Raw genomic sequence first — 23,116 nt, forward strand, 5'->3', positions numbered from 1 at the left:
TGGTGTCTATAGCCATTTCCTGAGAAAATTGCTGATCCAGCCGACTCATATTCTCAATGAGTCCAATCATTTTGAGAACATGTGGACTTACGGGCTCGCCTTTCTTAAGCTTGGTCTCAAGAATTTGCCTATGAGTCTCGAATCTTTCGACTCGAGCCAGATCTTGGAACATGTTCTTCAACTCACTGATGATTGTGAAAGCATCTGAGTTGATGAACGTTTTCTGCAGATCCGCACTCATGGTGGCGAGCATTAGACATTTCACATCCTTGTTGGCATCAATCCAACGATTGAGGGCTGCCTGAGTGACCCCGTCGCCTGCAGCTTCGGGCATCGCCTCATCTAGGACATACTCCTTTTCTTCCTGCATAAGAACTATTTGCAAGTTCCTTTGCCAGTCAAGGAAGTTTTTCCCGTTCAACTTCTCCTTTTCGAGAATTGATCGAATGTTGAATGAATTGTTGTTTGCCATATTAAAAACTACAATTGAAAAGAATAAACAAATAAATAACCATTCACAGTTTCTCTTAATAAACTTAAATTCTAGCATACATGCATAATTCAATGTTTATTAAGCATTTTATTCAAATTATGTGTTCCGGCAGGTGTGAATAAAATGATTCCAAGATCCTAAAATCATTGAAGAACTAAGCACAGTTTGTCGACTTAATCCTAGAACATCTTAGGTAAGCAAAAGCCTTTTGCTAATAGTCTAGAAACTATTCTTGGTTGATAGGTACGTCTAAGAACTTATTAGGTAAACCTATCGAATTTGCCACGACATAAAAGGACTCCTTACTTATATCGTTGAGTTTCACCAAAACTAACATGTACTCACAATTATTTGTGTACCTTGCCCCTTTAGGACCAATAAGTAACACCTCGCTGAGCGAAAACTATTACTAGATTGATGTAAAGGATATCCAAGCAAGTGTATATTTTGGCATGGCACCTTTTAACTCAATTTTTAAGTTTGGAACTTAAGGCTCTTACTATGTTGGTTAGATTTTAAGTGAACTAAAATCCTTAATCATGCAACATAATCAAGCTTTTGATCTCATGCATTTTAAGACATATTTAAAACAATAAATAACTTAAAGCATGCATAAGATAAATGTGATCTAGTATGGCCCGACTTCATCTTGAAGCTTTGACTTCAAAGTCCGTCTTGAAAATCTCCGTGGGAGGCACCATTTTCTTCAAATAGGATAAGCTATAACTAATTACAACTATTTGATGGTTCGCAGACCATATTTGAATTGAAAAACAACTTTGGTACTTTAGACCAATTACATTCAAATTAATGGTACGCAGACCATATTTTCTATCCTATTTGGGCCATACTAGTCACTTCATAACCTGCAAAACAGTACATATACAATATATACCATTCACCCATTCATTATCATGAATGGCCCACATAGCTGGTTAGTAAAACACATTATGCATCACGTAAACATTTGCAGCAATTAATCAAGGGCACCAATAATCTACCAATTATTCAGTCCTTATTAATTCTAATCAAGTTGTTTTAACCTTAAGGATTTGTAGACCTAATCAAGAGTTTATGACTAAAAAGTGCTCCCACTTAAACCAATAAATTTATATGCTTTACTAATTTTAAACATAAAAATGTATTTCTAGTCTAACCGGAAACATACAAATTTAATTAAAATTTAAAGCTCATATAAATTTATAATTGAATCCAAAAATTTAATTTAATTTCAGTCGTATTTAAATTAATTCATGATTTTAATTTTAGTAAAATAATTAGAATAAATAAAATTTATTATAATTACAATATTCAAAATTAAAATCCAAGAAAATAATTTAAATTATTAATTTTAAAATTAATTAAAATTACGTGAACTGGAATTTTCAAATTAAACATTCAAAACGATCTTTAATCGTAACGCAAACACCCTACGCGTTGCACGCCCATGGGCCGCACGCACACAGCCATTGCTGGCCATGTGTGCGCAGCCCATGCGCTCGTCGCATAGCTGCTGCATCCCCATCGCAAGCCTCCGCACGCATTGGTGCTCGCTGCGCGCGCCAGCGCTCATCGCACGCGAGCTATCGCTCGCAGTGCGGGCGCGACATCGCTCGCTGGGCGCGCGACATCGCTCGCTGGGCGCGCGACATCGCTCGCTGGGCGGGCGAGCAATGCTGGGCGCAGCGCTCGTGGCACGCGAGCTTGCGCTCGCTGCGCGCGAGGCTGCGCGCTCTTGTGCGAGGCAGCGCGCGCTGTGGCGCAGCTCGCTTGCTGCCCACACGCGACTGCCTTGGCTCGCCCTTCGCCCATGCCCATTCGTCCATTGCTCGTGGCACATGACACAAGGCAGGGCTGCTGCCTTGTGCTCGTGCACTACGCCCTTGCTCATTGCATTCGTGCCGCACGGGCGACGAGCTCCCTTGCTCGTCGTCGCATGCCCGCATTATACAACACCCCTTAAGGGTAACACGAAGCGTCCATTGCTTCGTGCGTGCAAGTTTTATGAACGAATCGCATAAAAAATTTAAAATTTATATTTAAAATTAATGACAAATTAATAAATAATATTAATTTCATAATTTTAGGGCGAAAAAATCGAAAATTTATTATCCAATTGATTTCCGATTGTTATGGATTCAAGTCTAGGTCATAAAAATTTAAAATTTATCATAAATTTACAATTTTTATGGTGGTTTTTAATCATAGGTTTCTAATTAAATTACAATTAATTATGAAAATCAAATTAATTCTAAATTATTCTTATTTTCAACAAATTAATCATAATTACAAATTAGATTGCATAATTAACAAGACTAGGCATTCAAACTTGTTAAACATATGCAGTAGGTCAATCAAAAATTCAAGATTTATCAACAAGAATCGCAAATATTTAATTTAACATCTTAAATTTACGAAATTTTGCATTCGAAAAACTAAAACCTTCGAAAAGTCATAGTTAGGCTTCGAATTTGAGAATTCTGGGTTCGGCAGAAAAATATTATTTTTGTCAAAATTTTAGAATGCCTTTTACATGCGGAATTGACACAAAAATCACTCAATTCGGATGAGTAACGAAGAAACTGCCGAAAAACTGCGTACGTATAATTAAATAAACGCAATTTGCAATTAATTAACAATTACGAAAATTAATCACCCCTTTTAATTCTTGCAAATTTGTAATATTTAACCATGTTCATGCAATTTAGATTATGAAAATAATAAGGGGCTCGTGATACCACTGTTAGGTTATGATACATATGACATTACATAGATCATGCGGAAACAACCATTAACCCAGGACAACATATTATTTACACATAATCATATAGCATAATTTAGATGCATACTCTTTGTTGCGTGCCCTCCCTAGCTGCGCCCGAACCGAACAAGAACAAGTCTTTAGGACTCCAAGTGTCGTCCCTCCGTAGATAGTCCACAGCACGTCCGGATCCGCCTTAAGATTGACCAACTAGAATCGCCCTTAAGGTACTAGAAAATTTCGGCACTTTTATGAGCAAGATGTGTGTTTTAATTTTCTCTCAAAAAACTCACTTTTGAATACTTTGAAACTTGTTATAAATTGTGAGCCCTAGCCTCATATTTATAGGGGTATGGAAAGGGAATCGAAATCCTATTCAGATACAAATTAATTAAACCTAGAATCCTACAAGAACTCTAATTTAATTAATTTATCAAATAGAATTAGGAATTTAATCATTAACCGAACTCTGCATGTTTTAGGAAACGTGCACGAACACAAACACTTGCACACACACGCACGGCTGCCACGATGGGCCCCATGCGTGCGCGCGAGCAGCAGCCCACGCAGCGCCCGCGCGCGCTGCGCGCTGCGCGTGCTGTGCGCGCTGCGCAGCCTGCTGGGCCTGGCCTTGCGCTGGGCCTGGCGTGGCTGTTTGTGCGGCGCGCTTGGCTTGCTGGGCGATGGCCTGGCTTCGTGCTGGGCCTCGTCCGGCAGGCCTCGTCCGATGCTTATTCGTACGATGCGCTTCCGATTAAATTTTCCGATTCCGGAATTCATTTCCGATACGAACAATATTTAATATTTCCGATTCCGGAATTAATTTCCGTTTTGAACAAATATTTAATATTTCCGTTTCCGGAATTATTTTCCGATTCCGGTAATATTTCCGATTCTGACAATATTTCCGTTTCCGGCAATATTTCCGATTCTGGCAATATTTCCATTTCCGATAATATTTTCCGATACGTACCATGTTTCCGTTTCCGGCAACATCTACGACTTGGATAATATTTTATATTTCCGATACGATCCATATTTCCGTTTCCGGCAATATCATCGTTTCCGGAGTATTCATTTCTTGCCTGTGACGATCTTAGCTCCCACTGAAACCAAGATCCGTCGGTTCCGAATATTCATAGATGGAGTATTTAATGCCATTAAATACTTGATCCGTTTACGTACTATTTGTGTGACCCTACGGGTTCAGTCAAGAGTAAGCTGTGGATTAATATCATTAATTCCACTTGAACTGAAGCGGCCTCTAGCTAGGCATTCAGCTCACTTGATCTCACTGAATTATTAACTTGTTAATTAATACTGAACCGCATTTATTAGACTTAACATAGAATGCATACTTGGACCAAGGGCATTATTTCCTTCACCTACCCCGCGTTTATTTCCCCATCAAGTTGGGACGACCTGAAAATCAGCATATTAATGTGAACGGGCAGAACATCATAACGAATCTCGGCTCCCTCGGGAGTTGGGACTAAGGATACCTTTTTTCGCCAATAGGGGGGTGCATACGCCGCGCATGTTTCCCACTCGGTACTTGTGCAGGTAGTACACCTATCCCGAACCCAATCGCTCGCCCATTAGGTCCCTCTCGCCTGCCTGCCCCCTTGGCTTGCACTTGCGAGTTGGCCTCTTGAGCGAAATTCGTCCGTTGAAGACACTACCTCGACCGGGGCATGTGTTGGATCTACGATAGAAGCCGAAGTTGCTGCCTGGCCTTTTGGTCAGGCACAGCAGCCTCGGTGCCCGCGCATAAAAAAATATATACGTAGCAAAAAAAAAAGACTTTTCAAAAATTGCTACGAGGGCGTAAGAAAAGCACTCGATTTAAAAAGTGACTCGTAAAAAATTAATAACTCTTTGCGTCGTTGTTAGGCCTCCTACGACGACAATGCTCGGCACTAAAAACCGAACATGCTAATAATTATGAATGTCACATGGGCGAAGTATTCAAAAAATAATGTTCGAATAAAGTCTTCAAGAAAAAATAAATGTTCAAATAGAAAATGAATAAATCAGAGTCTAGACTAGGCTATGCCAAAGTACAATCCAAATCCTAAGTCTTAGTTGTCTTATCCATAGAATCGGTCCTAATGCTTGGTGTCGTTCTGCAAGTTAAAAGGTTAAACCATATTGAGTCTCCCTTCCTAACATCTATACCTAGTATTTAAAAAAGGAAACCAAACCTATTACCACGTGTCCATCCTATTACTTCCTAAATCATGCCAAACCAAACCTATTGCCACGTGTCCATCCTATTACTTCCTAAATCATGCCACTTACCTATTGCCACATGTCCAGCTTACTACATCCTCCTAATTCATTAAAAAAGAAAAAACAAAAGGGACGTGTCATCCTACTAGGTATACATTCATGTCATTAAAAAAAGAAAAAGAAAAAAAGAGAATAATGGCAAACCATACGACATCAGTTATCAAATGAATAGGGATGTGTCATCCTTGTATGACATCATAATCATGCCATTTAAATTAAAAAACAAAAAAAAAGAGAAAAAAAAGAAAGAAAAGAAAGGCAAACCAAAACCCCATCACTGCGCAAAAGGAAATCCCAAACTTCCCGATTGCCATCTTCCCATTTACTCCATCTCAATCACTCCTCCATTTATCATCCTTCAATTCATCAGTTACAAGATATTAATCTCTCCATTAATTCTTTCTTGATTCTTTAATCTCATCAATGTCCTATTTCATCTTCAATTGGGTTGTCACAAACTTCAATTGAATCTGAGCTTCAATTCCACCTTCTATTTAATCCACCATCTTCTTCAAGAGCTTTTATTTATAAATTAATTCCTCCCAATTCCATTAATAATTTAGTAAATTATGTCGGTTACACTTCATAAACGCAAACGGCCACAGATTTTTCTACTCTCATCTCTAAATCCAATTCTTACCCTATTTAACACAGTAGATATGACAACGGGAATGCTATGACCGTGAGCTACATCGGCCCAGGTACCTTTTTTTTACCTCCTGTTTCCTATTTGGATTTACCGATTTAGTTGAGCATTTGATGTATTTGAGGATGAATAATAGTAGTATGTTAACATGTAGTCTGTATTGTGTGGGTGGAAGCTTTGTTTCGTTGCGTAAGATTGAGGTTGAATGTGTATCAAGATGAGAATAGTGAAGCCAAATCAAGTCTTTTCAAAATGCGTTTCCTGTGTTGAGTTGTGCCCTGTTTTTTTCCCCATTTAATTATAGTATAGAGTATTTGAAAAAGTATTCTTAATTTTGTCCTCCGGGAGAGTTATAAACAATGATCCATCAAAGATAAGCTATACTTTTATTACCCATGTTAAATAGTTGGACTCCCTGTGATATTATTTTGGGTGGTTCTGTCCTTTTTTTTATATCAGGAATTGGTATTTAGTTTGTTTTTGGACACAGGTTCTTGATCGTGTACCCCAGCGTTCGGTGTTCATTGATTCCGACAGGCGTTTTTAAAGGTGATCCCTTTTCTCTACTTTGTTTGCAACATCCTGAAATCTCTGGACTACTATGCACTTATTATCATTTTGATTTTAATATTTTGAGAAAGAGGACTATAATGTACTTCATTTGTTTGTAACTTACCCAGAAACTGTACCAGAGTGTCGGTCAAAATAGTACTATGTATACCCTGTAGCTGCAATATACGAGTAGGTACTTAGTTATTAGCTACCTGATATAACTTCTCGCCTTTTGCTAAAGGGTTGTGGAGACATGAAATTCAAAATGGTTTCTGTAAAATCCTTGAAGTGAAGTAGTGATTACTGATTAGTAAACAAATTAAACTTGAAAAAGCATGTTATAAACTGATTAAAGGCCCAAAACTCAAACTGATTTTGATACCATGTTCAGTTTGCTAATTATTTTGCCAATTATAGGAAGCTTTCCTATCCAAAAAATAAAGTTGACAAGTTTAACATACTCCCTACTGAACAACTTAACATAATTATAGGAAGCTGATATGAAGTTGAGTTTTGGTACTGAACAGATACAATACAACAATGTTAACAGTTTGACTGTCTAACATAGCTGATGATATTGTTTTACGCTGAGTTCATTGGCTCTTTTATCCTTCTTTTTACTGAATCTTTTTATAGTGATGGCCTGGCGATATTATTTCCTTACGAGGCTTAGAGAGGAATATTTAGTTTGTATCCGTTCTAACATTGGAGAAAGAAATTTTGGAATTGGACTGTAGTGTTCAGGTGAGTGATGTGAATTGGAAACACTCAATTAAACATATCATGTGGTGGTGTTCTTGTACAGACCTTCAAAAGCAACAACTTCTTAATTCTTCTTAGATGGTGTTCCTTTTAATTGATTTTGTTTGATTTGTCTAAAACTAATTCAATTACCAAATTAAAGATGAAAATTGTAAATATAATCACCATCTTCAGCCTAATATATTCCCAACTTAAGTGTTTATTTGACATTATAATTAAGACTAGAATGTATATTCAAGGGACTTAGTATTCACCTTCTTTTCCAATTTGGTTGTTTATGGGACATACGGAGTGAAATCACCTTCCATGAGTATATTTGTCTCCGATAATATACATAGGAAAAAAATCTCAACTCCTATGCATTTCGTATCTTTTGGTTTTTGATAATGTCCTAATTTTGTCACAGATGCAAACCCATTGAGGGACTAAACATTAACTTAAATTTCCATTTTTTTAAAAAGAAAATGAAAAATGGCAGGAAACTCTTCACCATTAGTTTCACAGGGTTGCTTGGTCAAGTTGTTCAATGGTATGGTCTTCCTAGACCCCTGTACAGACAATACTACAAAGCCAAAAAAGACAAGTACAAGGTTGTTGTGAAGCTCACAATGAACAAGGAAGATTTACCAATCATAGTTTATAGTAAACTACACAAAGACATTGCACAAGCCTCTGAAGATGCAGCAAAACAAGAAGTGAAAATTATTCAACAAACATATAATTTCGATGTAGACGATATTAACTATGAAGTATGCATGCAACAAAGGAGAAAAAGACGTTTAACCGAGATTAAGCTAGCCACGGAAGAGATGAGCTTCAATGATCTTAAGCGAAGCTACTTTGAAGTTTGTGATGAGAATAGAATTTTCCGACAACATCTACAAAATTTAGGGCATTTAAATAAGTAGAAAAATATCTACTAAGCCAAAGTATATTAGTTTTTTTGTTTGGTGCAAAAGTCAAACTATATTAGTTGGATTGTTATCTATTTTAAAAATTTGCCGACTTTATGTTTGCAGTCCAATTGAATAATAGAAATTACAATCTTATTTTTGCTCAATTGAATCTTACATTTATCCATCTCTACTTATCGTATACATATCAAAATTCATGGCCATTTTAACTTCTATCAATTTCAAAGTCAAATACTCTGTAGTAGTACTCCATGCTAAATGAATTTTATGCACATCTTTTGCAGATTGAAAATGGATGATGGTATCCAAAATGCTAGACATGCTCGATTGTTAAGAAAACATATACTTAAACAGAGGAGAAATCAACGCGCATCAGCCTCGGTCATGTCCCCAAGAGATGTTAGGAGATCAGTCAGAAGACCCACGACTGGTGTAACTGGTAAGAAGTCAATTTTAAAACACAGAGCATGGCTGTTAGATTTGAACAAATGTATCAATCACTCTTATTTCTTATATAGATGGTATTATATACTTCACCCAACTCAACAAGTATCATAGGATATGAAGTAGTATTGTAGCTCATGTTTCATTTTAGCCGAGTTTTATTTACATATGTCCCTACTCAACTTTTGGAATGCAGATATTGAGCACAGACAAAGTTTGGTATTTCGTAGACAAGAATCGATACCCCTAACTGCCAGAGTGGAAATCGATTATGTTAAAGGCAAAGCAAAACATGCTCGATTTTTAAGAAAACATATAGTTAACCAAAGGAGAAATCAACGCGCATCAGTCTCTGGATCGTTCCTAAGAGAGGTTAGAAGATCAGTCAAAAGACCCATGACAGGAATAATTGGTAAGGGGTGTATTTAAAACGACGCAACATGGCTATCATGTTTGACAAAATGTAACAAATTAGTCTGAAAACTTATATGTTTGGTTTCAGATACTCCACCCAACTCAACAAGTGTACAGCCTACTCCAAGTCGCGGAAGGGAACAATGTCGTCACAGTGAGAATGAACAACTGACAACATCAGAAGGTACAAATCAACGGGTCGTAAACCAAAACTCGGAATTTCCAAATGGTAAAAAAAAAAAGTACTGTAGGTCATGTTAAATGTTTTTTTCCCCCAACAGTAGTTAATCACATTTTGAAACACAGATATTGAGCAAACACAAATTTTGGGATTTCATTGCCAACAACCTATACCCCAAACTGCCAGACTGGACACAGATTATGTTAAAGGCAAAGCAAAACATGCTCGATTGTTACGAAGACATATACTTAACCAAAGGAGAAATGGACGCGCATCAGCCTCTGGACCGTCCCTAAGAGATGTTAGCAGAGCCCTGACCGCTAGCATTGGTAAGTGGTAGTAAACTGTTTTGCAAAAACATGACATATGTTTTAAATTTTGAAACCACAAAGTCTGACATGTTATTTATTTGGTATTAGACATTGCATCCACCTCAAATAGTATACAACCCACTTCAAGCCGTGCAAGAAAACGTAACCGTCAAAGTGACACCAGACAACTGACAACTTCAATGGCCACACAACAGCGGACCGCAAATCAAAACACGACATTCGAAAATGGTAAAAAGTAGTAATATATCTCATGTTTCAAGTAGGTTGTTTTTTCATTAACACATTCCACAATTCTCACATTCTTAAACCACAGATATGCAACAAACACAAAGTTCGAAACTGTACGACCATCAACAAATAGCTCACCCTACCAAACATACAAGTGAGTAATTATTCTGTCAAATTTTCAATGTAATCGTACATGAACAAGTTCATCAACCTAACACGTTCCCAACCATCACACAGGAATATACACCGAACCTTGGACTTTTAGGGGCCCAAGTGAAGTGTGTCCAAAATGTGAAGCTATAGTTTGGTATGAAGAACGGGCGAGGAAGGACAGAAACAATGTTGTAGCTGAGTACAGTTTATGTTGTCAAAAGGGCAAAGTCACGTTACCTCTATTAAGAGACCCCCCTGTATTTTTGAAGGATCTACTTGACAATAATGACACTCGGTCAAAAGATTTCAAAGTCAAAGGGAGGATGTACAACTCCATCAACGCTTTCACTTCAATGGGAGGGAAGGTTGACAACAGCATCAACCGAGGAAATGCTACGTATGTGTTCAGATTAAATGGTCAAAACCATCATAAGTTTGGGTCGTTGCTTCCGCCAGAAGGGCAACAACCTAGGTTCAGCCAGCTTTATATTTATGACACACAAAATGAAGTAACAAACCGGATAAACAGCCTTGGAAGTGGAGAAGGAAAAGCAGAATTAGACAGAGACATAGTAGCTGGCTTATCAAAGATGTTTGATGAGCATAATGAACTAGCAAAAGTGTTTCGAATGGCAAGGAAAGATTCCACGAGTCTGATTTACAACCTGTGAAGATCCGACTGATCGGAACAAGGGCAAAAGATCGGAGACAATACAACCTCCCTACTTCTACAGAGATCGCTGCGTTGATAGTGGGTACAGGTGATACTGAAAAAGGGCCTCGAGATGTCATTATTGAGGACAAGCACTTTGGTCTGAAGAGGATCTCCGAACTTCACCCGAGTTTCATGGCAATGCAATATCCACTTCTTTTCCCTTATGGAGAAGATGGATATACAACAGATATCCCACATAATGATAGGAAAGAAACTGAGAGAAGGGTCAGAACAAAAGTGACTGTGAGAGAATATAATGCTTTCCGCTTTCAGCAAAGAGAAAAAGAGGCAAAGACGAGATTCCAATTGGGAAGACTTAACCAGCAACAACAAGTTGACGCCTTCACATGCATGCAAGAAGGAAGATTAGAATGGGTAAGAAGCAACCAAAAAAAACTAAGAAAGGATGTGCTACGTGGATTGACGGATGCAGTTTCTCGAGGTGATACAACGCCTGCATCTGTAGGACAACGCGTTATACTACCTTCATCTTTCACCGGAAGCCCGAGATTCATGATTCAAAACTACCACGATGCCCTAGCTATTTGCAGATGGGCTGGCCCTCCAGATTTGTTCATTACTATGACATGTAATCCAAAGTGGCCAGAGATTAGAGAATTTTTATCCTTGATCCCAGGACAGAAACCAGAAGACCGACCTGATATCATTGCTCGAGTGTTCAAGATTAAACTTGATGAGCTTATGGTGGACCTTACCAAAAGAAATATTTGTGGTCGCACTAAAGTAGGTAATTACTTAATTAACTACCTCACTATATATGTGTATTAGAAATCTAACACTTAATATGTTTAGCCTATGGATGCACCACCAACATTTCATTTTCGGGCCGATATGGAAGATGTTATGATATAATATATCCGGTACTGAAGTAAATTAATTACATAATCAGATAATAAACTGTAGTGCCTTCAAAATGAAGTAGTTAGAATGTAATGTACATGAATTCTCTTTGCTGAAAGTGCAGAGTAATATGTTCTTAAGATGATTTCAGATGCATGAAAGTGCCTAAATAAGTAGTATCGATTTTGAGGCTTTTTATAAGAAATTGATTGTGGAAGATTTGACGGTTGATATCATGTTAAAAACAGGTTTGAATGGGAGAAAGATTATAGCTTGAGTGCTAGGGGTTCTATTATGATTTAAACTTCTATTTTATTCATGCTTGTGGTTTGGATTTAGATTCTGTATTTCAGGTTTTAGCAGATTCAATTACATGGTTCCAGTGGGTATATGTGGATTGTAGTAAGCGTAGATTAGGGTAGGGTAGTGGGTTTATAACTAAGGGTGAAGTTTTGGGATTTAATTATTCCATTCATCGGGTTATTCTATCTTATTAGGTTATCAGAGTTCACAAGAAATAATAATTCTTACACTTAACTACCTTGCAATTCTAACCTTTAACCACCTTGCAGCAATATACACAATCGAGTTTCAAAAAAGAGGACTTCCACATGTTCATATACTGCTATTCTTGCATGAAGCAGATAAACTTCGAACACCATCAGACATCGACCGCTTGATTTCAGCAGAACTACCGGACCAGGAATTAGACCCTATTGCATTCGAGGCAGTAGTCCAGTACATGACACATGGACCATGCGGTAACTTGAACCCAAAATGTCCATGTATGCATGGGGGCCGGTGTACGAAATATTACCCCAAAGACTTCAACAACGAAACTGTTATTGGTGAAGACGGATACCCGGCATACATGAGAAGAAACAATGGAAGGACAACAACAAAGAATGGACACACAATTGATAATACTTTCATTGTCCCGTACAATGTGGACTTGCTGGTGAAGTATCAAGCCCACATCAATGTTGAAGTGTGCAACAAATACACATGTACCAAGTACCTGTTCAAGTACATGAATAAAGGTCCAGACATGGCATTAGCAACAATACAAGAAGCTACAGAAAATGCAATGCCGGGAGGACAACTAGGCAACCACGAACCTCAAAAAGACGAGATACAATCATACTTGCAATGCAGATACGTATCTGCTGCAGACGCGTGTTGGAGGGTTTTCGGTTTCCCGATACAATATAAATACCCACCAGTACAACGCCTAAATTGTCACCTCAAGGAAGAACAAACAGTGATGTTTGAAGATCATGAGCATCTGGATGAAGTCCTCGAAAGAGTAGGACCAGCCAAGACACCTCTCATCGGGTGGATGGAAGCAAACAAGAAGTATCCACAAGCAAGAACACTGACATACCATGAATTCCCAACTGAATGGGTCTGGCTAACCAAGGAAAAGAGATGGAAAGTAAGAGATGACAGGTTCAAAATAGGGAGAATATACTATGTGCACCCAGCATCAGGGGAACTTTACTACTTGCGCATGCTCCTGGATATAGTTACAGGATCCACAACCTTTGGGGAAATAAGAACGGTAAACGGCATAGAGTATGCCACTTTCAAGGAAGCTTGCAATGCTATGGGTCTTTTAGAAGGAGATACTGAATGGCATGAAGCTTTACAAGCAGCATCGTCTTGGGCCCATGCCCCACAGCTTAGAGAGTTATTTGTCACAATTTTAATATTCTGTGAAGTCTCAAACCCCAGTGACTTATGGTATAAAAACTGGGAGCTTCTATCAGATGATGTGCTATACAGGCAACGCAAACGGTTTAATTCCCCCAACATCATGTTGACGACCAACCAGGTGCAAAACTATGCATTATATGACATTGAATTGATCCTCAACCGAAATAACCGGAGTCGTGCAAACTATGGGAATATGCCATTCCCAGACATGGCTTTGGTGCAACAAACAACAAACAGGTTGGTATTGGAAGAGAAAATGTATGATGTGGGGACGCTAGCAGATGAAGCATCTACTCTCGAAGTCGGGCTGAATCCAGAGCAAAGCACAATCTACCACAAGATACTCGAGGCAGTAGAAAATAGAGCAGGAGGAGTGTTCTTCATTTATGGAAGCGGGGGTACAGGGAAGACATATTTGTGGAGCACCTTAATATCAAGACTTAGATCAGAGGGGCGTATAGTTATCGCAGTCGCATCATCGGGAATCGCAGCACTATTACTTCATTGTGGAAGGACAGCACACTCACGCTTCAGCATCCCGATACATTTAAACGAGAACTCATGTTGCCGGATAATGCAGGGTTCGGACTTGGCATTTCTCCTCCAACAAGCAAGCCTTATAATATGGGACGAAGCTCCCATGGTCCACAGGCATGCCTTTGAGGCAGTGGATCGTACTTTACGTGATATTATGCAAACAAATGACAAGCCCTTCGGAGGAAAAACAGTGGTATTAGGAGGAGATTTTAGACAAATACTACCAGTTGTGCCGCGAAAAGGAAGAGCAGAGATTGTAGATGCATCTGTCAATAGGTCGCCAACAATTTGGCCTCATTTCACCGTGTTCAAACTAACCACAAACATGAGATTGAGGGGAAGCTCAGACATTGTCGGATTAGAAGAAATGCAGAATTTCAGCAAGTGGGTCCTAGATGTGGGTGATGGTCAAATCCATGCCACTGCAAAAACACGGGAAGATGAGGCCAATTGGATTCAAATTCCACCTGACCTCCTGATAAAAGACCATCCAGACAAAAAGGCAGCCCTCGTGGAAGAAATTTACCCAGACCTTCTTCACAGGTACACAGACATCAAATACCTAGCTGAAAGGGCAATACTGGCGCCTAAAAACGATTGTGTGGATGACATCAATAACTACATACTCTCTATGATCCATGGAGAAGAAGGAGTATATAAAAGTGTTGACAGAGTAAGCCCACTTGCAAATAGAACATCAGTTGATGAAGATCTATACCCGACATAATTCCTAAACACTCTCCAATTCCCTGGCATCCCAAATCATGAAATACGTCTAAAAGTAGGGTGCCCAATCATACTACTTAGGAACATCAACCAGGTAGAAGGATTATGCAACGGAACAAGGCTCATCATAACACGGTTGGAACAAATTGTGATTGAAGCACAAGTGTTGACTGGAACAAATGTGGGAGGACGAGTATCTATTCCGCGGGTAGAGATGACACCAGCTAATCACACACTACCATTCACTATGAAGCGCAGACAATTCCCTGTCAAGGTATGTTTCGCAATGACAATAAACAAGAGCCAAGGACAAACATTCAACCGTGTGGGTGTATATTTGCCAGAGCCCGTCTTCAGCCACGGGCAACTATATGTGGCTGTTTCTAGGGTAACGTGTCGATCAGGTCTCCGAATTTGTATAGGACCTGATGGAGACAGTACAGAAGATAGTACAGTCACAAAGAATGTAGTCTATAGAGAAATTTTTAACAATGTATGAAAGAAAAAAAATAAGGACAACAAGCAATGTGTCTGCGTAGTTTCCAATTGTTTGTGACTTCTACAGAAATTAATACAAATACACTTCAAATGTATTTTTCACACAACTTATATGAGTGCCCCTGCTTTCTTTAACTTGCTAAGTTAAATTACTATTAACATGAATGTGGAATTTCATTGATTTCACATGTTGTTCCTGTTGTTTGCCACAATCATATTTTGGTTTTATATACTTTCCTTGGTCATCTAATAACTTTACCCATTTTGTGCTACCTTTTCATGACAGTTAAATCTATAGGAATTCATTCACGTCCATAATGTTTATGGTTATACAGGCACATAAGACAAACAATGCTGGAGCAAAAACAAAATTGCCTATGGTCAACAACCCTTCCATCAGGGATAATGTAAGTCACTCCTTAATAATCATCTGAATATAAATGTAGTTGTTTTTCCGGCTAACAGTACACTTAATCACAGAACCAACATAGTCTGACAAAAGGCCAAATTAAATGGTCAGGAGTCTGAGCAACATAAGAAGGTCTAATTAACATCTTTTTTTAGTGAAGATCTTAACCATTACTGATCAGTCCATAGTTTATTTGGTGTAGGATATCATCTTCGGCCACTCTTTAACCACACTTACAGGTGATTTGACTTCAAATGTTACAATAACAACCAAAAAAAATAGTCACTACATTACTGATTTATCCTTGCATCTCATTACGTATAAATCTTTATGTTACAGATTATGAGTAATGCTGGTCGTCTAATCATTACAAGTGTTACTCATCATGACAATGGAAATGACGTCCTTTCTGTTAGTAGCAGTGTAACTGGCGTCCAAAAATTGACATTTAAAAGACTATGTCCATTGTTAACCCACCATTGTTTGCAGTGAGGGTTGGACTTAAGCTCTTGCTGAAGCGCCAACAGCTGCAGGGAGCAACAATAATAATGGATCCTCGCATGTTCTTCAATCTTCAGCACCTGCTGCCTCTAGCTACATCTCATCACCATGTGTTGGAAGAACATCGCCTGGACTAAATATGGAAGAAACTTTGGTGCAGGCATCACCACTTTGCCATAATGTTCAACAGGTATTTAACTATTAATCACTACAACACTAATCTGGAAAAGAGCATTCCGCTGAAAATTAAAGTTTTTTTCTGCAGCCATCTATTCAAACGCAGAAGGATGAGTTAGCTAACACACAAACCAGGATATAAATCCCGATGACACCAAAAACTTTGGTAAGTACATCCATACACAGAACTAAGACATACGTATACAACTAAAGGGGAGAAAGCATTGGCTATAATAATCTTACTGTAACAAGGTGGTGCCCAACTTAATATTATGGGAATGAACTCTCCATATGCATTAATATGGATAAAAAACTGAGGCTACAAAATACCACATATGTAGAATCCCCAATCCGGGGAAAGCATTTACGACACTCAGGTTACAAACTACAATCTTTAGAGAATATAAAGGCCTCCTTATGATAACCCCAGCAAAAAAAATGAACCACCCTAAAAAAAACATACTGCCCGTTTCTAGAATATAATTGCCCCGAATGGTAACCCCAACAAAGCAAATAAACCACCTTAAAAACAAACATACTGGCCCAGGTCCCATCCATCTAAGTTATTACAATGCGAACCCCCACATCAACCCAAGTAAAATCCCATAACTCAGAACAATGTTCCCTTTAATCATCATTAACCATTACACCAAAAACTGTCCAAACATATTAATAAATGACATATTAACTACATCACAATAAAAACATAATTCAAAACCAATAAACACAATAAACTTAACAGTAAACAAACAAAACAAAAACTATGGTAACTGACAAAGAATAACATTTCAAACAGCTAAATAGTTAATAGATACGCCAGTTACAATGTACATAACTCCCCAATAACTGCACACAGAAACTGCAATCACATAAAAACATTATAACCGCCATTAACAAATAAAAAACAAAACTTAATAATAAAGTAAAAACCCAATAAACTACCCACCCCAAAGGATAATGAATGACACATTTAAAGTTTTAATAGAGACAACCAGTATAAAAAGAAACTAACGAAATATAAAACACACAAAAAACAACCACCACTACAAAGTACACTTCAAAAAGAACTCAGCCACTTTACAAAGACACCTAGGTAATTCGTCTACAACCTACACATAATAATACACAAAGACAAATTGCTTTCACATCAACACAAAGAAATCAGGTATGTTCCTTGAAAGATTAATTACAGAAAAATAATGTCACATCTTCGAATTGCAGGATATGGAAGCCACCAAAAACTATATTGCAGAACTGGATACAACAAAAAGAGACTGGACAATAACAGCACGAGTAACACGCATGTGGGAAGTCCGGTACAAACCGACAAACCCAACACCGGATACCATAGACATGGTGCTTCTAGATGAACAGGTATGGAACTACCATAAACTACTTTATCTTTAATAAAAAAACGTACTAAGACATGCAAATGCCAGGGATCCCAAATACAAGCATTGGTAAAAAAGGCAATAGTCAGTCATTTCAAGGACCGACTACAAGAAGGAAGAATATATACAACGACTCATTTCAATGTGGGAAAGAACAATAGGACTCGACTACAAGTGGAGAATGAGTATATCATTTGGTTCACTTCATTCACATCAGTCACGTTACAAGAAGAAAGTTCAGCAGCAATCCCATTTCACAAATTCAACTTACGCCCTATCGACGACCTATCTGAGCGAACTAACAAGATCGATGTCCTTACAGGTAAACAACAACTCATTGTATAATTTCAGTCTACTCAACAAATAGAGGACAACACAATGAAAAGAAAACACATATGTAATTGACATGTGTATAAAACAAAATATGACTAACGGCCACCAAATAATCTGCTAACACAAAAACCTAACTAATGTGTTGTTACTAACTGTGCAGAGGTAATAGGACAACTAATTGGCGTAGAAAACAAAATCACTCAAAATCACGACAACAACACGGATCAAAGAAGGACGATACACATCCAAGATGAAAGGTAAGCAAAAAGATTATAAAAATTACCCAAGAATACTAACAAAAAAAAAACCCAAATATGCTTCACCACAGGACCAACAAGATTGCAGTAACTCTATGGGGACAACAAGCAGATCTGGTGGCAGACGACGTAGCAGAAAATGGAGCCCAACCAAAAATAGTCATAATAACAGCCACTCGGGTAACAATGTTCAAGGGTGAGTGCAAACACAAAACACTATAAAATAATATACTCAAATAGCTATGATTTGCAAAAACTAAAAAACTCACTGTAAATGCAGGAAATTACCAACTCAACTCTACAGGAGGAACAAAGCTCTACATCAATTTAGAAATACCAGAAGTCGAAAACTTCAAAAAAAAAGTAAGAACAATATAAAATGCAATTCATTATTATCAACTACAACCACTTCTACAAACATTAGTTATTTCAAATTTTGTACAGCATGACTGATGTCCCACTACAAGAAATACTCCATATTGAAGTCACTCAGCCAGAGAGCTTAGAGGAGGCGATGACCAAGAATCGAAAAACAATCACAGAATTACAACAAATATACATGGAAGGAGAAGAAAACCAGGTACAACTACAATAAATTTATAATACAAAAACACAAGGGGGGATGACATTATTATAACAATGTATACAGGAAGCCAAGAATACTTATACATGCGTGGCAAAAATAGCAACCATACATGACCAAGAGTGTGGCTGGATGTACACGTCATGTAACAATTGCAAATCAAAGATTGATGAGAATCAATACTGCAACAAATGCGAAGACGTCCCAGAGTTTCCAATTGACAGGTGGGATACATGAACTAACCACATTTACCCACCCTTGAACCAATATACCTAATTTCTTACAAAACCATTCACAGGTACTGATTAATTGCCACTATTGATGATGGCATTGCAACAATGACTGTGGGGATATTCGACAAAGACGTGGAAAAAATCATTGGCAAACCAATAACATCAATGGTGAAGATTTATAACCAGGTATCATTACGTTACTTACAAAAAAAAACACTCCCTAAACAAAATTTAAATACTGACTACATCGCATATGCAGGACAATGGACCAGAAAAGGTCGCAAAAGAGCTCCAACAATGCATTGGGAAGAAATGTACAATGAAACTAAAAGTCAACGACAAAGGATACATACAAGAACTAACAGCTATAAAGGTATTCCATATTGAAACGGAAGAGAAGAGAACACCACAACGACGAGGAAAGGAGATACTAAGAGAAATAAAAAAAGAGGGACAACCACCAAAGAAGCAAAAAATGCACAGGTAACGACATTATCAAATACATATCTACATACTACAATTAATATTATTATACACTACACTCACAAACACTACCCTTTCAAAAACAGCATCACAACAACAGAGGAAACACCCATAACAACAGCAGGCACAAACACAAATCCAGAACCAGTCCAACTTCACGACCAACTTCTGCACCAGGGACAAAGCTCATGAAACAACAACAAGAAGACAGTTCAAAAACCTCAGCCCAGGGACCAGGGACCTATGTTAAGTGTTTTAAAATAAAATCACAAAACGGAATGTTTAGATAAGCAAAGTAGGTAGAACTATAATGTGGCTAGATGAACATGCCAAGGAGTTGGTAGCTTCTGTCGAGGAAGATCGCACAACAAAAAGTAGAGGCAAACACTCTCTTCTTTCCAATTTTACAGCACCGGAAAATAAAGTCTAAAGTCTCAACAAACGGTAGACAGGTTTTCAAACATTTATAGTAGCCATGTTAAATTTTTGAGTTCCACAGGCAATATCAGAGGATTTAACATTACAAGCTCGGTATATCCTCTAAAATAATGCATCAATAGCAAACCTGTAATCCCCCGTAATTTTATACATTTTGTTTATATATTTTAACGTATATTTAATATATTTAATGTATATATTTAAATATAATTTACGGATTTTAGAAATGAATATGTAATTGAAATATAATTATTTTATTTCATTTGGAATACTTTTAATGATTTACGAAATCAAAATGCATTTTCGGATTTTACGTCAAAACGAATTCGAATTACGAAATCACGTTCGATTGAAATTAGAAATTTGGATTCTAACAACTTAAATCCTACTCCTAGCCCAATTGGGAAAAGCCCAAACCAAAAATAAAAACAAAACCCAAACCAATACTCCCTTTCTCTTCTCTATTTTCACGTGAAACCAAAAGAAAGAGAGCAAACCCTCCTCCTTCAACCTCACGTACAACTCAGCCGTGTCCTCTCCTCCGCCTTGCTCTCCACGGCGCTGTCCCAGCCGCCACAGCCACCGGCGACCTAACGCCGGTAATCCTCTTCTCCGTCATTCCCTTTCTTCCTCCGTTTACGTTCTTTCCTTCCCCTGTTTTCGTTCTCCTCCTCTTTGTTTCTCCTTTCCCTTGCTTCTCTCGTAAGGCACCATCACCACCACCACCGGTCGGCTCTGTTGCTGCGCTACCTTGCTGCACCGCCGCCGTCCGTCACCTACACCAACAGTCGTCGCGTCCCAGTCAGACCAACGCTATTCTTTTCTCCCTCTCGTTCCTTTTATTCTCTTTCTCCTCTTGGTGATTGCCTTCCCTTCCTCACGTCGCTGTAGCCTCCCTCCGACCACTGTTCTGCAGCGCCGCCGCCAACCACCGTGCACCGCACTACCGCCGCCGTTCCTCCCTCCGGCCGGCGCCTTTACCTCCCTTCTTGATTTGGTTATTTCTTAAACTCTAAGTAAATTAAATGTTTTAATTAAATGTTATTAATTTAATTTATGTTTTGATTGAATTAAATTTATGATTTTTGTGATTTATTTATGAATTTCAGATTTTAATATTGCATAATTGAATTATTAATTTTCATATTTCATAATTTGATTGAAATAAGAGTTTGAATTATTTAAGGCATGAATTTCAAGGCTTTAATAGTTTTAAACCATTGTAGAACAATTAGGAATTACTAAAACTATTATTTTTATACTCTAAGCATTATGATTTGGTTTTGGTAAAGCTTTAAACGAGTTTATATTGCTGGAAATTTAAAGTATGATGTTTTGAAGAGTTGTCAACGAATTTCAATTCTCAATATAATTATTATTATGCTTGGAGGTTAATTAGTTAAGTTTCGATATTGGAGAATGTTCTAAATACGTTTGGGATGTGTTTAGAGTATGTTAGTGTTGCTGTAAATTGTTAGAAATTGATTGGGGAATTTTATTGGCTGTTTTTAGGCGGAGAATTCTTTGTAGGCGACTTTTGAATTCATTAAAGTGGTCTTGCAGCTTGTTTACACAAGGTACGTACATACCTATGTGCTTGGAATGCGAGCTATTTGTTGAAACCATGTTGAAATTGTTGATGAACTTGGTTATGTTGATATTATTGTTGAACTTGGTGATGTTGCTATTATTGACGAACTTGGTTATGTTGAAATTGCATGTTTAATACTGTTGGACGGACATATTGAACTTATATTGCATTATGAGAATTGTAACATGTTAGTATGGATGATTGATACAAACATGTTGGTTGGGAACACTAGATTATTCTATATGTTGGTTTGGATCGATTGATTATTGTTCCCTTTTTAGCTTTTCACTACTTTATGAGGGCGGTGGACCTTGTTTAGTAAGTTGAAACTTTATACCCATATACAGGGTTAATCATGGTTAAAGGAAAGGTTGGGTAAATTGGAATGAGTCTTGATTGATGCCTTTATGATCACTTACTTAATTCCAAGATAAAAACAGTTGTGAACGAATGTGAATTGTATGCCTTATGTGATTGTTGAGTCATAACAGAGTCTCAATTTGTAAATCATGTAAAGTGAAACTGAGTAGCAATAGCTTTAGACTGTGCACGTCTAAAGTGACGGACAAACAGGAGTTGGGGTTCATGGTGGTAGCCCATGGCCTTTTCTGGAACCGGATTGATCACCGTGTTCTATTTTTATTAAAACGTTCCTCGATATCGCAGGTCACTGAGGTTAAGGAGTCGCGCCCGTACCTCGTCTTCCTTAGTGAAGACTTCTGGATGGACAACTCGGTCCATTGTCTATTTCAACTAAAATAATATTATTGCTAAAAGTCTAGCCTAGTCAAGTATGGTCGTCAAACTATCATGTTTTGTCTGCCTTTGTTTGTGTTCATTTGTATCATGTTAGGGTTGTTCGTTTAATAGAATCATGTTAGGATTATTATTGATTTAGTATGTAGTACTCAGCTTTGCTGATTACGTGCTTTTGCTTGTGCATGTTGATCATGGCTATGCCTTATTGATCCTGTGATGACCCAATATTTGGTGAGCAGTCTCTAGGGATCAATAAGCATTGTCCATCTGCAGGTTTGAAGATGTTGCATCATCGGGATCGGGAATAGAGAACTTGTATTTAGTTTTGATTTGCTAAGTTGACTTGGGTTTGTTTAATTGGACTTTAAACTTTTCGTACTATTTATATTTCCTTATTTTCGTTGGTTGATTTTTGGGACTAAACCTATAATCGATTATTTATAAACCTAAAGTTAGTTTCATGTTTCTCCGCTGCAAAATTCTGAATAAGCCGTTACGTTTTCACACGGGCGATAATGCCTTGATAATTCTCTACGTTTTATATTAAAAGGTTATTTTAGAAAAGAGAGAATTGTCGGGGTGTTACAAAACCATACTTGCATTCGTTAACTCTAAACAAATTGGATCAGTCCAATACCAATAAGCATCACAAAACGAGGAAACAACAAAGAAAAAAAACCCCGTTCGTAGAACGGGCACAAGAACTAGTTTAAATCAATAAGCACCCATATATAAT

At 37.8% G+C, this 23,116-nt stretch overlaps 2 protein-coding genes and 1 long non-coding RNA gene across 4 annotated transcripts; all 3 read left to right on the top strand.

Moving 5' to 3' along the window:
- The first annotated feature begins 6,557 nt into the window (after nucleotides 1-6,557).
- Nucleotides 6,558-8,511, top strand: LOC130461022 (uncharacterized). Its single transcript, XR_008921313.1, has 2 exons — nucleotides 6,558-6,741; nucleotides 7,968-8,511. It is a non-coding gene; the product is annotated as an uncharacterized lncRNA (long non-coding RNA).
- Nucleotides 8,512-10,112: 1,601 nt separating this feature from the next.
- Nucleotides 10,113-14,728, top strand: LOC110779605 (uncharacterized). The gene is made up of 4 exons (XM_056829603.1): nucleotides 10,113-10,173; nucleotides 10,257-11,635; nucleotides 12,102-12,134; nucleotides 12,246-14,728. Exons 2-4 carry the CDS (start codon nucleotides 11,020-11,022, stop codon nucleotides 14,726-14,728), a joined length of 3,132 nt encoding a protein of 1,043 aa, XP_056685581.1. The 5' UTR covers nucleotides 10,113-10,173; nucleotides 10,257-11,019.
- Nucleotides 14,729-16,007: 1,279 nt separating this feature from the next.
- LOC110781732 (replication protein A 70 kDa DNA-binding subunit B-like) lies at nucleotides 16,008-20,011 on the top strand. 2 transcript variants are annotated; one of them, XM_056828708.1, is made up of 11 exons: nucleotides 16,009-16,478; nucleotides 17,534-17,686; nucleotides 17,752-18,025; nucleotides 18,197-18,293; nucleotides 18,365-18,489; nucleotides 18,574-18,655; nucleotides 18,738-18,873; nucleotides 18,943-19,100; nucleotides 19,175-19,295; nucleotides 19,369-19,592; nucleotides 19,679-20,011. In XM_056828708.1, exons 1-9 carry the CDS (start codon nucleotides 16,461-16,463, stop codon nucleotides 19,179-19,181), a joined length of 1,050 nt encoding a protein of 349 aa, XP_056684686.1. In that variant the 5' UTR covers nucleotides 16,009-16,460; the 3' UTR covers nucleotides 19,182-19,295; nucleotides 19,369-19,592; nucleotides 19,679-20,011. The 2 variants fall into 2 exon arrangements, with proteins under 2 accessions (XP_056684687.1, XP_056684686.1); XM_056828709.1 differs by lacking the exons at nucleotides 18,943-19,100; nucleotides 19,175-19,295; nucleotides 19,369-19,592; nucleotides 19,679-20,011 and having other exon boundaries at nucleotides 16,008-16,478; nucleotides 18,574-18,656.
- The last annotated feature ends 3,105 nt before the right edge of the window (nucleotides 20,012-23,116 follow it).

This window comes from Spinacia oleracea, chromosome 5, assembly GCF_020520425.1.
Source record: "Spinacia oleracea cultivar Varoflay chromosome 5, BTI_SOV_V1, whole genome shotgun sequence".
Classification (NCBI taxonomy): Eukaryota; Viridiplantae; Streptophyta; class Magnoliopsida; order Caryophyllales; family Amaranthaceae; genus Spinacia; species Spinacia oleracea.

Coding starts and splice junctions, on each gene's coding strand:
- LOC110779605 (XM_056829603.1), top strand. CDS start 11,020: ATGGCAATGCAATATCCACTTCTTTTCCCTTATGGAGAAGATGGATAT. Junction 11,636..12,101: donor TTGTGGTCGCACTAAAGTAG/GTAATTACTTAA, acceptor TCTGTATTTCAG/GTTTTAGCAGATTCAATTAC. Junction 12,135..12,245: donor CAATTACATGGTTCCAGTGG/GTATATGTGGAT, acceptor CTATCTTATTAG/GTTATCAGAGTTCACAAGAA.
- LOC110781732 (XM_056828708.1), top strand. Junction 18,294..18,364: donor ATACACATCCAAGATGAAAG/GTAAGCAAAAAG, acceptor GCTTCACCACAG/GACCAACAAGATTGCAGTAA. Junction 18,874..18,942: donor TGGAAGGAGAAGAAAACCAG/GTACAACTACAA, acceptor CAATGTATACAG/GAAGCCAAGAATACTTATAC.